Source organism: Daktulosphaira vitifoliae, unplaced genomic scaffold, assembly GCF_025091365.1.
Source record: "Daktulosphaira vitifoliae isolate Bord-2020 unplaced genomic scaffold, ASM2509136v1 Scaffold_2, whole genome shotgun sequence".
NCBI classification, from domain to species: domain Eukaryota; kingdom Metazoa; phylum Arthropoda; class Insecta; order Hemiptera; family Phylloxeridae; genus Daktulosphaira; species Daktulosphaira vitifoliae.
The window spans coordinates 14,470,742-14,486,489 of record NW_026099573.1 but is presented as its reverse complement, the minus strand read 5'-3'; the positions used below and the strand labels follow the sequence as shown (position 1 = coordinate 14,486,489).

The 15,748-nt window shown below is 25.5% G+C and overlaps 3 protein-coding genes across 8 annotated transcripts in view; 1 reads left to right on the top strand and 2 right to left on the bottom strand.

Moving 5' to 3' along the window:
* The window catches only part of LOC126897834 (uncharacterized protein DDB_G0287625-like), a 69,002-nt gene that overhangs the window by 52,566 nt on the left and 688 nt on the right, over positions 1–15,748 (bottom strand). The window lies entirely within an intron of this gene.
* On the bottom strand, positions 2,314–5,275 carry LOC126897846 (uncharacterized). Of its 3 annotated transcripts, none has more exons than XM_050671767.1 (4): positions 4,515–5,275; positions 4,123–4,436; positions 3,891–4,064; positions 2,314–3,200 (listed from the first exon to the last, which is right to left on the bottom strand). In XM_050671767.1, the coding sequence occupies exons 1-4, from the start codon at positions 4,732–4,734 to the stop codon at positions 3,174–3,176; spliced, it is 735 nt and encodes a 244-aa protein (XP_050527724.1). In that variant the 5' UTR covers positions 4,735–5,275; the 3' UTR covers positions 2,314–3,173. The 3 variants fall into 3 exon arrangements, with proteins under 3 accessions (XP_050527724.1, XP_050527723.1, XP_050527722.1); XM_050671766.1 differs by having other exon boundaries at positions 4,123–4,745; positions 4,816–5,271; XM_050671765.1 differs by having other exon boundaries at positions 4,123–5,272.
* LOC126897837 (rac GTPase-activating protein 1-like) overlaps positions 14,876–15,748 on the top strand; it is a 25,673-nt gene continuing 24,800 nt past the window's right edge. Inside the window, exon 1 of one of the 2 annotated variants that reach the window (XM_050671747.1) lies at positions 14,876–14,991. In XM_050671747.1, the coding sequence (XP_050527704.1) occupies positions 14,900–14,991 (92 nt within the window). In that variant the 5' untranslated portion in view covers positions 14,876–14,899. Of the gene's footprint in view, positions 15,127–15,748 lie in introns of both variants that reach the window. The other variant, XM_050671748.1, reaches the window with a different exon arrangement.

Genomic DNA, 15,748 nt, shown 5'->3' with positions numbered 1-15,748 from the left:
AATATTTTAACCAGTGGTTCTTAAGCCTCTATTCGTAGACAGGTATAAACTATAGGTTTGACTTTAAAGATACGGTCAATTTTGGTGGAAACTATGAGCTATGAAAAGTAAAGAAACAGGTGAATTGTTACAAACAATGAAAAGAACAAAAACTCGTTTCCTTACTTACTGAATATCTTATATATGTATATATATTTAGATTTGTAACATTTTAAGTAGGGACGTGTTAAGAGGGGAACAACAAGGCTAACTATCAAAATTTCAAAAAAATATGAAGACATTCTTTCCATAAAATGTATTTTGTACAACATTAGTAATTTCCATCAACGCCCGTCGATTCAAGGGTGTTGATAGATAGACGTTATCGACTACCGCGACCAGTCTAGGCCTACACTGGTAATTTGGTGAATCTGTAAGCCTGTATTATCGGCTTTGCTTGCTAGATTCGTCGTGTCGGACTCGATTGGGCTTGGTTTTCAGGCTTGTTAACACAGTAGTTTTCTATTTTTCCAATGTACAAATTACCCTTAACGGTCAGAAATTCGAACTCTAATCCCGCCTTGGTACTTCTCCTAGATCATTCAATGCTCTGCCGCGTACTTTGACATAAGTTATAAGGAAATAGAAGTGATGAGTTTCCGCTAACCTCTCTTGAGAAAGTCAGCGCTATAGTGGTAGAGAAGAACTATCGCGTCTTCTTTTAGTTTAAAACCTTGATCTTCTTTCTTATAGTGATAAATAAATAGCTTGCAGTGCGGTTTTCAGGTATGGATTGGTGAACCCAAAGCTCTCTGCACCATTACCTCCGGTCACCGGGTAGAGGGGCAATCCGGACACCAAAGAGTCACTATGACTCTTGTGAATGAAAAATATTTCACAACAAGTAATTAAATTTCTATCTATTTTAAATAGATGACGGTTAGCACGACACTAATTATAAGTGTTCACAAAAGATAAAGAAATTAGTAAAATTCAAAGGCATGTTTTAACAATATTATATAATAACAATATAATAAAATAATTTTTTTTAAAAAATTTCTACAATTGAAACAATTAATTAGATTTTTAATTATTTGAAAATAACCTAAAATATCTAGGTTAATGTTATCACCTATTTTTGAAGTGTTTATTACGTAGAAATACACCTGTATAAAAAGAAATATTTTCATTAATAAAAATAAATTCAAAACAAATAACAGATTTAAAAAAAAAAATCTAAAATGTATGTTAACAAAAGTTATGAACAAAAAAAGAAGTCATTTTATATGTGCATGGGCACATGCAAATGTGATCGTATCAGTAGCATGAATATTTGGACATTGTATAAGAGAACTTATTGGTTTTCGAATAGCGGGATAACTAAATTGGGAGGGATAATTAAATTTATCTTTTTAATATCCTTATCTAACTGATAGGCTAAGATTTCCTAGATTCACTAAATCATAACAAAATAAAACATGTCATTAAAAATTTGATACAATTCTTTTTGGCTTGGTCATACACGAAGGTAAGAGTTTCCGTTAAATAATAACAAAATCTTTCTAATTATTAATATTTATGTCTGATTTTTAGGTTACATATGAATAATCAATGAATATATTGCAATTCAAAAAATACATAACTGAATGTATTATTATGTGCAGCATATCAATATAAATAATTGAGTATTCATTAAGTTCTGATTATTTCAATTGTAGAATCTTTTTAAACACCATCAGTTATATAGAAATAATTACTATGATTTATATTTAAATGATTTATTACAGTAAAAATACAAAAAAATAGTGATTTCAACGATATTTTGAGCTTACTCATAAATTTACAGTTAATAGTAAATAAATTCCTGATCATATATCAGTTTAGAAAATACAATTTTTTAATTCCTCATGAAACTTTCTATTTAATGATATCAATTCTAAACTTGCAAGTTGAGCATTTTAGCTAATGATTAAAAGTTCAATATTTTTAAATATTAACTTTCACACAAATAAACTTTAAAAAATAAAAAAAACAAGTTAAAAATGACATTTTGAATTGAAATTTTGCACAGATTAATTTCAATATATTAAAAATCAATAATAACTTGATCAAAATTTTTTTTGTTTTTAATTAATTATTTCACGTGTAAATACTCACTTTTTAATTAGTAATAATTTTAAAAAAAAGTAGTAGAAAAAATCTAATTTCAGACTTGAAATTAGCATAAAAATTTGGTTAAGCAAAGCATATATTACCATTAAAAAATGAGGATTTTCCCATTTTTAGTTCCCTAACTAAAGAAAATGTTTCATTTTTTAAGGGCAATGTCTTCAACTAAATATGATTTGTGACCTTTTGCCATATCGTTGAAAGAAATCAGTCCAATCAAAAGTTATAAATGTTAATGGTTAGATTTGAGATACATGTATGCCACAAAAAGCAAATAATAATGATAAAATATGTAAAAAGGCAAAGTCACCCTCTGTAACTACTTAAACTTTACCATTGATCACTTTCTTATTTAAGCTTTAAAAACTACCTGTATCATAAATACTATTTTCTTAATTTACAAAAATATTATTTCAGTGTTATGTATGAAAGTTAATATAAAAAAAATATCTTAAGCTATAAGTGGAATACTGGCTATAAATAGTGCCTTTATCATACCTCAAAAAAAAAAAAAAAAAATTTAGCAAAATTTTTAATTAAAACCAATTTTTTGTTTTAGTATAATTGGATATAAATATCAGTCATTAATACATTAAAAAACAATAAGTAAACAGCATTAAAGAATTTATTTATATAACTTAAATAATATTGTACTCTACGTTTTTATTCAACCACTAAAAATAAAAACACTATAAAGAATTTTAATTCTAATAATGCAAACTTGGACAAGTTTTTGAATAAGACTTATATAAGCCCCATTTATAATGGCAAACTAATAATTGTTTATGATTATTTTTTTTTTTTTGACATAATATATTATAATACTTCATTTGTGTCATACTTACCAATAGCAGACTTAAATTTAGAATTAAAAAATAGAAAATTGTATGTAGATAATTAGTCAAAAATAATCAATTCAATGAATATATATAAATAAAATATTAATGATTGTTAAATTACTAAATTATAACAGATATAACAACAAACAAAAAATTTTAGAATAGTCAATTAAACAATTTGTAGTATCAAATATTGCATTCTGAAGCATGTGCCTGAAAAAAGACAAATTTCTTATGAGTACAAAGAGTAAAGAAACGTTATTTACATAATTTTTTAATCACTCTTTATGATATTATATCAAAATTTAAAAATTATTTTAATGTTAATAGTGAATAGAGCATAGTGGCAACACACAGGGAAGAGCAGTGAGGGTACAGACTGTCTCAATACAATGTAAATTTGATTTGTTTTATAAAAAAAAAAATCTGCTGTTAATTAATAATTAACTATTTGAATATTCAATAACTGAATATTATCTACCATCAATAATTGGCCACTTTCCCATATTCACACACTGATTCATACCTGACAGAGCAAAATATGTTCTATATTTTAGTTCAATATTATATTACATCTAGCAAGAAAATTTTTCATGAGCTCTTTTTATATTCTGTAAACATAACATTGAATATTCTTTGTTGATGAATATTCTAATCAACTTTTAATATAAAAACTTGAGTTTGTACTCAAGCTATGTTGCACAAAAAAATTTTTGACTTAAGATCTATTTCATATTCTTAAATTAAAATTAATATAGAATACTTCATAATTTCAGTCTTAATAAAAAAAATGAAATAAAAAAAGGAATGGACACTCATAAATAAGAAAATTTTAAACCAAGAAGAAACTTCTACACACACTATACTAATAAACATCTAAACAATAAAAATAAATTTATTTACTTCAATATCAGAGGTAGGATAAATCCCAAAACATAAAGGGCATTCAGATTGAGATATCAATTTATCACTAAAAGTAACATCACTCGTTTTTTGAGTCATTAATTGTCCTGTACTGGTTCCTTGTGTATTATTTAAGGTATTCTTCAAATTTTTAATATCATTACTAAGAAAATTCTAAAAATTTCAACTTCAATTAATCATGTAAACATTTATAACTCAGAAAAATAATTACTTGATCTAGATGACTGTTAGTAACATTTGTCCCACAATCAGGGATTTCCATTCTGTTAATTTTATCAGAACAATTTAAATCATTCAAATTACTTTTAATTTGCATAGATATTAATGAAGTTAGGTCCTGTGATGGGTCTAGATTACTTAATTTGTTATATTTTGTTTTTCTTTTCTTATTTTTAGGAGACATACATTTCTTTTTTTCTTCTCTTTGATTAGTTGAACAACTATTACTTTCATTTGATGGAGGTTCAGAATACATTTGAAATTGATCAACTGATTTCTGATTAGATGTACGTAATTGATTCAAATCTATATTTTCAATATTATCATTATGTTGCAAATTCACAACATTTTTAAAAACATCAGCTATATGATCAGGAGTATTACTTCTATGATAAGTATGTTCTTTATTTGATAACTTAATCTTTGCATTGATTGGCAAAAGGCTATCACTTGAAAAAAATAGCTTAGTTTGAGGGACTTCTAAATTAACTTTACAAAAACCATTTAGTGTATTTAATATTGTAGACATATAGTCACTTTCTAAGAGTAATTCATTATCAGCTAATGACAAGTCATTTTCTGCACAACTTGTGGGACGTGACATTGTGTTATTTGCTTTCGAAAAATACAAAAACTCAATTATATTATACAACAGAAATAAAACGTAGTTGATTTTCTATATTACCTTAAATAAAGAGAGTAAACAAATTACAAACACCAAATTTGCAATAACTACTGATCAAATTGTATGTATGACAGTTAAACAATAAAATTTTTAATTTAAAACAAAAAAATGGAAAATTAAAATTATTTTTAGCGATATCACAAATTAAAGAAATTAAATTTATTGAATTTTTTTCTTCTGGTTTAAATAGTATTACAACAGATAAGACATATCTTATCTTATCTGTAATTATATAATTATATATATATTCATATTACAACTAGATGCAGACTTAAAATTAATATCGAAGCCGGGAAAATTACAGACTTTTATTGTCTTCCTTATCAAAGAGTCCTTTTCCTGGCTTTAGTGCTCGTTATTGTATATTATCAATGATATTAGATAAAAAAGGTTGTTTCAGTTATGTAAACAAATCCAAATCCAAACCCACAGATCAGTCACTATTTGATGACGTCGTATTATTCAAATAGGTATAAGTAAAAAAATAAGCTCCTACAAGTGAATATTCACTGGTAAATGAATCATTAATTTTATATTTTGTATTTGTTAGTATAATACTTATTATTTAAAAATAACACTAATCGTATTAATATTTAACTTTTAGTGCGTGTTAAATTAAAGATATGTTAATTTTAATTAAATACCAAATCTACTACTTTAAAATACAGCCATTACGAATAATAAAATATACCTATATATGTATTTAAAATAAAATATAAATAATATTTTACAAATTTATATACAATTTACCATCACGCTCGGCTTAAACGTTGACTCTACATTTAAACTTTAAAAAACAACTTATTGAAATATGAAATATCCTCCGAAATAAAATGCTCTATATAATAAACTTAAAAATATAAAAATAAATAATTCCATAATAAGGAATTATCTTATTATTATATAGAAATTTCTAGTTATAAGTAATATGATTTTTAAGTACTTATCTATTTAGTTAGTTTTTTTAGTTAGTGTTTTCGTAATATTTAAAATCCTTTTTACATACTTAACTCGTAACAGTTTTATTATCAGTATTTTTTTTTTAATGATCCCAGACAATAGAATGTTGTTTACAGCCCGGAATCATATTTAAATTATGAAAGTTAATTAGAAAAATATTTCAGAATTATTAAAAAATAGACTAGTATCGACTTGTAAGATGATTCAAAATGAAAGAAAACAATCACAATTCATATTTCGTCATCATATCCATATTAAATTAATATTAGTAATATAGGTATATTATTTAGTATTATTAATTAATATGCCTATTAAAAAAAAACATTTGATATAAATATTTATACATATATTGTCTTATTTATTAACATAGCCCGTGTTGCGCCATGACACTCCTAAATTAACGGTTGGCGTCAATAGCTTATAAGGATCATGTGGACCGATAATACTTAACCTAAAATAAAGTACATAACCTTTAAATAATTAATTTATATATTTAAAACGCAATTGTCGCCTTATGAGCTAAGGGATATAACAAATACTCTCTCTGGTGTTTGGATACTCCTTGATGTTTAGCTGAGCTGCCTCTTTATGGATCACATGAGCTGTACATTGACTTGGTTATCTGAGCTGATATTCTCTATTTCATTGAATCCTCTGCATAGGACAGCAGTGCATTAAAACTGTAGAATAGTGTCTACATTGTTCATAGCAACAATGTGGTTTTGTTTGAGAGCACAATTATGAACAGAGCACTGTATGAGCTTACATAAAAACCATCTACGGTGTGTAGAAGTACGTAGAGCACGTTAAAACATGCATGAGCTTGCAGGTTAGAGAGAACACTCACATATTTAAAAACCACAGAAACGTTAAATTGTACTGACAACAGCAACAGCAGCTGATAACAACAGTACAAGTGGGTATTGCACCATATCCAGTATTACCAACTAGAGGTCAACATATACTAAATTGATAACTCTTTTATGGGGCTCAAACAGCCCGCATTATTTTTGGCTTCATTCATGCAACAAAGTTTTAATATAAAAATGGCTAAAAATAAATAATAACAATCATCAAACACTTATGGACCTATAAAATAAATATCAGAAAAGGTAGTGCGCCGAATACCTGCTTGAAATTATAATAACTTTATAACCAACAAATGAGTCATGTTCAGGACTGGAGTTAATAATACTACGTACTAATGTATAATATGTGTATACCATTATTTAATTATAATTTAAAAATATACATTATACACAATATACATAATAAATATTATGAAATTTCGATTATTCTTATTATAATCGAAATAATTCAATTATGCCCATCACTAGCTAAAATGTGATTATTCATATCAAAAAATAGTCTTTGGTTATGATAAATTCTTTCAGAAATATAAATTTGTATAAAAAGTTTGTACAAATACATATTTCATTTTTATAAGCTAAGCCCCTTGTGTAGTCTCTGTTAATTGATTTTTGGGCACATCGTTGAGAAATAAAAATTGTCTATTTTTAACGCTAGTATGAGCATTATGCGATAGTTAACCATTTATATAATACTTAAAATGAATATAAAAAAAAAGTTAAGTATAGAATTTTTCTTGTATTTTTAATCGAGATATTTTTAAATAAGTATTGATTGATGTATGACTTATTGAACTCTGTCATAAGTAAAACTACTCAATGAGTACTTTACAAACAAATTAGTATGATTTTGCCCCCCTCCTAGTATTTTGATTTATAATAGGATTTTCAAAAAAGAATGTTGATAGTTAGAAAATTATTTTATTTATTATCACCAGAAATTTTATTTTGATCCAAGCATTATTCAAATAGTTGGTAGATTCGATTTATTATAACCACCAAAAACTACATTCTGTATAGTACATCAAATAATCTATTATTTAATTTAATTTTGAACAATTTAGATGTTGAGTTGCTATGCAAAACAATACAAAATCGCCCATTTTTATCAAAATTTGTATGATTTTTTGCTTTAATGCACGATATCTTTTAAAAATCAAGTTTTCGTTATTTATTATCTTATAGTACATTAAACTTGCTTTGACTTTGGGTAGATTTAATGAAATTAGGTTTTTTTAGCATTATGAGATATTGAAAAAGATTTGGAATTAGTTTCGTTTCATCAGTTTTTTATCAACATTTTGTTGTTTTTATTTCTTCTATAAGCTACTCCCTTGTGTCAACTATATTAGAAATACCTTTTTATAGCTCTTATCGCTTTTATAACTTTAAATTCTGACCTTCATTTTATTGTTCTCGCCCTATCTGTATAGTGTGACGCTTAAGTACTCTTCTGCGTTTATTTTCAGTTTTTGATTAAAGTAATATACAAGTTTACTATTTAATTATATTTTATAAATGCAATGGAAAAAAAGACAAGTGTAGTAAGGAATCATTATTCGGTTATAAGTAATGAAAAAGCTAAGTTTTCATACTGTACTATAACTTTTTCTTACAATGGAGATTCAACATCATTTATTTAAATATTATATTATATTTAAGTCGCACCCCCACCACCAGTACCTATGAACCGCCACTGTATATTATTCTATACATATCTAAAAAATACGGTTATTTATTTATTTTGTGGTACGGCATCTATTTTTTTCATTAAAATCTAATATTATGTCTATCAATATTTCTGTATAAGAAAACTGTTATATAAAAAAATTCTTATCTAAATATTTTCCTAAAAGCATTGGTGCCTCTTAAAATATTACTCGATGAGTAAATGGCATAGACGTATTTATTGGTACTATACGTATTAACGTCACGCTATAAGACTGTTTACATGATCAATAAATTCTGGTTTGGTGTTGATAACAGGTCGCAATGAAGGTTCTCAATTACAAAAAAGTAAAAGTACCGGTGTACCGAGTACTTTGGAATCGTTACTCTTAAGTAACTGTACCGAAAGGAACGATTACACTAACGGAACGAAAATTCTCACCACTACTATGAACCACAAATCGCTCTTCAAACATAATATCTCCATGATAACAGATAACAAAAATAGCAGAATCAATGCTACCAACAAAAAATACAAAAATAGCGTCCTTTTTGATACACTCTTTATTATTTGTCTTGATTATCATTTTTAGGCGTATATACGTTAAAATTGATGGGAAAAACCCCTACCTAGGAGAAAGGACTTCAAAAATATATTATATTTGTAAAAAACTAGGTAATGTACTATCAGATCAACAAGGCGAAAATTTAATTTATTTAAAAAGATTAAATTTTTATATGCTTGTAAATCATATTTCTATCTCAATCCATTACGAATAAGATATTTTTAATTTTTCATAAAAAATTATAGCTATTTATATGTTATAATAAATTATACTACAGCACAAAAGTATAATAAATTTTTAATATAAGAATTGTTTTAATTTCATTGGCTAAAATATTAGTGCAATTATATTATAATTGATAAACTTCATGATAACTGAATTTATTTACAATAAAATAAAAACAATACATACAAAATAAGCCAGAATTTTTTAATAGTTTCATACCAATTATCATTATAATTATTTGGCTCATAACATTCATTGATATTTTTATTGATTTATGATGTCTTAAAATTTACTTTGAAAATCGAAACTAATTAACTAGTCATGATATAAAAAACTAATACGATATAATTATCGCATTTGGCATAAAAAAATAACTTCCAAATTTTTTTCTTTATGAATAATTATTTTTTGAAGAATAAAATAAATATAAATATAAAAAAATAGACAAAATCAATTATAATGTATTTTAAATACTTTCCTATATATATATATATATGTATATATATAAAGAGTGATCGAAATATGGTAAGACACTTATTTTCTCAGAAACTATAGAGAATTTAAAATTTTTGTAAAAAGAAAAATTATTAATTTTATAAAACTCTACAATAATATGAAGTTAAATAAATTTTTTTTTTATCCCTTCAGGGATAAGATGTTTATTTATAATTTTTTTAAATGGGAACCATTATTTTTGATTTGATANCTTCAGGGATAAGATGTTTATTTATAATTTTTTTAAATGGGAACCATTATTTTTGATTTGATAATCTGATAGAAAAAAAAATTACAAACAATTTTGTTCTTATAATTTTTTTTATCCGAATAACCGTTTATGTTTTATAATTGTTTAAAGATTTTGACTTCCAGAAAAATTATTGTCATTTATTACGTTTCATAATATCAGTGGCAGTGCAACTGGTATTTTTGTTAAATCCTTTAGTCTTACAAAACCATAGACTTAGCTATTAATAATACACCGAACACCCGATTTGAATTCATTATTGTTATCACTCATTTAGTGCGTAGTAAATTTTTATAGCTAATTTACCTGTCATAACTTGATCAATAAAATTTGGTTTATGCAACAGCAAATAAAAATATGACTTCTGTATTTAATACAATAAAATGACAATAGAAATTTGGTCTAAAATCACTTAACTTTAACAAGCTGTAACGAACGAACGGTTAATCGGATAATAAAAATTATAAGAACAAAATTGTTTGCAATTTTTTTTACTATCATATTATAAAGTTCAAAATAAGGGTTCCCATTTAAGAAAATTATAAATAAGGGTTTTTATCCTTGAAGGGACGAAAAAAATAATGGTTTGACTACATATTATTGTAGAATATTTTGAACTTGATATTTTTTCTCTATAATAAAATTTGAAATTCTCAATATTTTCTGAGAAAATTAGTGTCTTACCAGATTTTGATCACTCTGTATATATATATATGTATAAATTTAGTGATTTTTGAGCTACTATTTAAAAAAACAATATTGAAGTTATTATTTTTGAATATTTTAAAAAATTTCTTTTTGAGAGTTTTACTTTCATAATTCTAAGTTAAACAACAAAAAAGTTATAAGACATAGATCAGTTATTTCTATTAAATTTGCCCTATAAACTCAACTAAAGAGTTCCAGGTTCCAACAGGTTAACCTTAACGGATCAGTCCCAAATTTTAGAAAGCTCATTTTTATGAGCATTAAAATAAAATTAAGGGGTAGCGTATATATATAACTATAAGTAAAATACCATCAGTGCCGTGGTAACTGTCAATGCACTCCAAGAACTCATATATTTTTAAATTTTAAATATTTTCCATGATAGATTTTACATATTTAAATCCTATTAATCCTTCGATCGCAATAAATCTCTAATATCAACAATATATAGAGTAGGGTGGTTCTTATTTATATAGACAGTTATATTTTTTATAATGTACTCTCTCTAGATTAGTTCAGTCGTATAAAAAAGTAATGTAGGCAAAATTTGGAAGGTTTTACTCAATCTCTTCTGGTGCCACATTGGGGCTGAAATATGATCATTAAGGATAGTTTTTTTCTTTTTTGAGTTTAAACTCGATAAGTATTACACTTGCATTACTTAACGTAAAAATATATAGAACCTTAGTTATAGAGATTATTATTGCCTTTAAAAAAGATATTTATAAAATATCTCATATATCAATTATACTGTGAAAAAAATAATAAAATATAATAAATTTCCAAAATTTATTTTAGTCGTTTACGGTTATTGCAATATATTTACTAAATGGTTGGTTGTATATTCATTAAATTTTGTATATAAAAATGGTTGTAATTAATGATGGGTCGGTGGTACTCGTATAATCGGTCCAAAGTAACGAGAATATTGGTGGAACGAATAGGACCGATTACATTTGGTATTACACTATCACTCCGTCGATAAAAAATATTCTTGATCTCCAAATGATTATAGTAATGAACAAAGAGTACTTGAATAGTTCTTACTTGTTCGGGATTGTGTAACTACGATCTACAGTAACTGTCTATTTGGCAAACTGTTGACTAGGCCGCCCACTTCTTACAGTGTTGGAAAACTAGCGCTATCTCTTGATTTTTTAATTATCTTAAAAAAAAAGTTACTAGACCACCAATTTTAAAACTGCTAATGGTATCCATTCACATATTTTAAATTAGTGATGGGCATAATCGAATTATTAGTAATTGAGAGAATCGATTGAGTATACTTGTCTATGGAGAAAATCTCTTGAAATTTTACTCGAAATTAATATCGTTTATTCGTTGGATAAAATAATCGATTATGTTCAATGATTTTGAGTACGTTTCGATTACATTAATAAATTTATAACTTAAAACCAAATTTTTCAAATAGGTATAAGTAAAGAAATATGCATAAGATGTGTTTATTTTTTTTTTTTAATCATTCAATTATTATTTTTTTAAATTTTAATTAAGTACCTAATTTACTACTTTAAAATACACCTATTTATGCATTTAAAATAAAATATTAATAATATTTTACAAATTTATATACAATATATATATATACCATCAAACCCAGTTCAAACGTTGACTTTACATTTAAACTTTAAAATACAATTTATTGAAATATAAAATATCCTCCCAATTAAGATGCTCTAGAATAAATTTAAAAAGATAAAAATAAATAATTCCTTAATATGGAATTATTTTATTATTATATGAGAGTTTCTGAAAACCCTATTGTAAGGTTATAAATAATATAATTTTTAAGTACTTATTTTTTAAGTTAGTTGTGTTTTTGTAATATTTAAAATCCTTTACACTAAAGGAACGAAAATTCCCACCACTAGTTGTAATAATATTTCTTAAAAAGACTATAATTTTACGTTGGATCAATTATTTATTGGTTTAGTTAAATTTAAGAATTTAAAAATAATAAAGTATAGACACAATCTATGTGTATTTTTAAAAGTACTATATTTATTATTAAATGCACTGAAATTACAATGGTTATTCGTAGAAGATAAGAATGGTTGACATTATTTTTATCTGTGTCTTACATCCTCGTCAATATCTTTCGCACAACTGATCCTAAATACTTAAAATTCATTAAACAAATTGCATATTCTTCGCATTTACTAGATTTTGCACACTTATAGGTATGCAGAATTTAACTTTGATATTAAACTAAATTGACTCGATATCATTATGTTCCAAGCCGTATACATTAATAGACACTTCAATGTTGCGTCGCTTGAATATTTGAATATGAGTCACAGGTGTAGAGAACTNGAACTTTAATGCCATCAAATCATACCTGTGTTCATCATTAAAATAGTGTTTTGATTGACGTGAGGTTTGTTTCTTGGCTTACCATGTATAGCCAAAATGGCACACTTTAAAACAATACTTGTCCTCTTTTGTTTTGTGAATTAATGATCGCTTTTTTAGGATAAATTTCTAGGGGAATCGGTAAAGACGATGAGTCGGGAAGGGGCATATGCATGCATACGCTGAACATGAGACCATCTATATAACAGCGTAAAAACGCTGTTGTATCTATATAATCTGAGCACGCGTTCTCAACGAGCATGATATCAAATACGGTCTTGAAGGCCTGGTTTATGGATGGTATTTCTGATTGAGGAATATGGTAAGTGGTCTCCGATTTTAAATTATATTTAATCAACGAACAGCTGAGATTTTACCAAGTTTCACTGGTACGCATAAAATTGCGATAACTCGTGAAAATTTCCACGCTTTTCCAGTAAAACCAAACGCTCTAAAACAACATCTCGATATAATCGACAGTGGCCGTCAATTGCATACGCGACTTTTTTGTTTTACTGCACTGTTATTGACACTACGTTTAAACGACCGACGCGGTCAAAATTTCTCAGAATAAAAAAAATATAAGTATTACGTACGACATGTATTGTCACAAAAATTTTGCTTGACGCACAAAAAATTTAATTTTGACATAATATTATACTAGAAAAATGAATAAATATTATAGTACAATATCTAAGTGTAATACGTAATTTAAAAAAGAAACCTGTTAATATTAGCATTAACTTATCAAACGCATTAAATATTGATGTTAGTCTGTTTAATACTTTTAAAATGTATAAAAAAAAAAGTTAAATAAAATATTAATTATTTTAAGAAAACTTTATATGAGAATATTAACAAAATTGAAAAACTTACCTTGTGCAGCACCAGTAAAATCATACATTATTATTCTATATAAATTAAATATATGAACGTTAAACTGAATATTTTAAGCACCAACCATCAATAATTAAAAAGCACCTGGCTCTGTCAAACTACGTGCAGCTACTGTACACGGTTAGTGATGTCAGCGACATTTTTTTTCGCTGTAGATACACAGAATAGAATAATAGATACATAATGTTTACGTATAAATGTTTTAAAAATAGTTATTCGAAATAATACAGTTTTTTCCATAACTATATTGAAGAAATAGAGACCACAATGAGACTAAGCGGATAAAAAGGATTAACAATGAATTCTGCCTTTTATACTAAAGTTTTTTCTCACCATAATCTCATCTTAGGTATTTTGTCATAAGTACTGTTTTACGTGTATTAAGCAAAATGCATATATTTAGCATTAAGCTCCATAGTATAGAAAATCCTATATACATCATATTTTTATAGAAAAACTCTTTTCGGCAGCACCATAATATGGTTGGACTAGGGTTTTGTTTTTATGCATTATTATAACTAAACTATAGGTAATAGTTTACTCAATATCTAAGCAAAAGTGAATTGTTACTTTTACGTTGTAGAATCATATTTTGTTTATTTTTTAAGCCATAGTAAATTTTGTTTTTATCGCATAGTTTTATTTTTATATACATCTAATCTAATATTTCTTGCATAAAAATCCAGACCTTAATTATCAAATATTGAAAGGAAAATATTTGATGATTTTACGACACAAAATATAAAAATAACACCGCACATTAAAACTATTAGCTCCTCAGTAACACATTAAACTACTATATTAGTTAATGTATTAACTAGTATAGTAGTTTCATAAAACTTCTTTTATAACTTTAGTTATAAAACTTAAAAGTTTTATCATTTATTCAAAAAATAACTGCTACTTCAAAATAGCTATAACATAAGTGAATGCTACTAAAATAAATTGCAGATTATAATTAGTAAATTTATCTACTAAATTATTCTGAAGGTATTTTTTTAAAATAAGGTACTATTGATTTGTAATAAAAATGTTGTTGGTAACACATCTATAATTGATGGCTTATTGATATAATGGTTGGTCAAACTGAATTATTAGTCTTCAGTTCATGCAACACTGAGTCTTACGTTCAGTTATATTTCAGTTTAATTTTAATTTCTTTATAGTTTTTATTTGTTGGCTCGTCAATTGAACACGATTGCAATGGATAATTCCAAGAATTCTCTTCTGCATACTGCATTGCAGTATGATTTATTTTTCAATAATGTCAAGTCACTTCTCAGTACATCAATTGAAAACGGTAAGTGCTTTTAAAATTCTTTATCGTTAGGAATATATTTAGGATAAATAATTGGGAAATCGATTTCTTATGTTTATTTTTATTAGGATTCAGTGAAAAGAATTTGAGAATATCATTTAATATGTTTAGGTATACTTTTAGCTACTACAGCTTTAAAACTGTAACAAAATGTATCCAGTTGAAGCTATCAGTATCATAATTTTGAAAAATTACTCTTAATCCCAGTAATAAAGGGAAATACTTAAAAAAATTACAGTTGTTATATAACTGTATATTTTGATATTTTTAGATTTCATTTTATATTGAAATATCTTCTTGAAATGTGATTTAAAAAAATAAAAAGGTTCTGGTGACATTACCTCTATGAATAATTGGACTTCTAAATAAAAATTATGTAATTTTCGGTAAATATATATTTTTTTAAATTTGTTAAAATACGCATTAAAGTGTTTTATGACCGTGAATTTAATTGCTGATATTAATCAATACTAATTTAAAAACTGCTTCAACTAAATTTTGTTGGATCCCTATTGTACTTTTTTTTTTATATTTCTAAAATATTTTTTTTCAAATATCCCTTTAATAAATTTCTGTTTTTTTATTTATAATATATTTTTATTAA

Bases quoted from the DNA above. Each gene is read 5' to 3' on its own strand.
- LOC126897846 (XM_050671765.1), bottom strand. From the start codon at position 4,734: ATGTCACGTCCCACAAGTTGTGCAGAAAATGACTTGTCATTAGCTGAT. The intron at 4,065-4,122 runs GTAATTATTTTT...TGAAATTTTTAG, and splicing joins CTAACAGTCATCTAGATCAA to AATTTTCTTAGTAATGATAT. The intron at 3,201-3,890 runs GTAAATAAATTT...GTCTTTTTTCAG, and splicing joins ATCCTACCTCTGATATTGAA to GCACATGCTTCAGAATGCAA.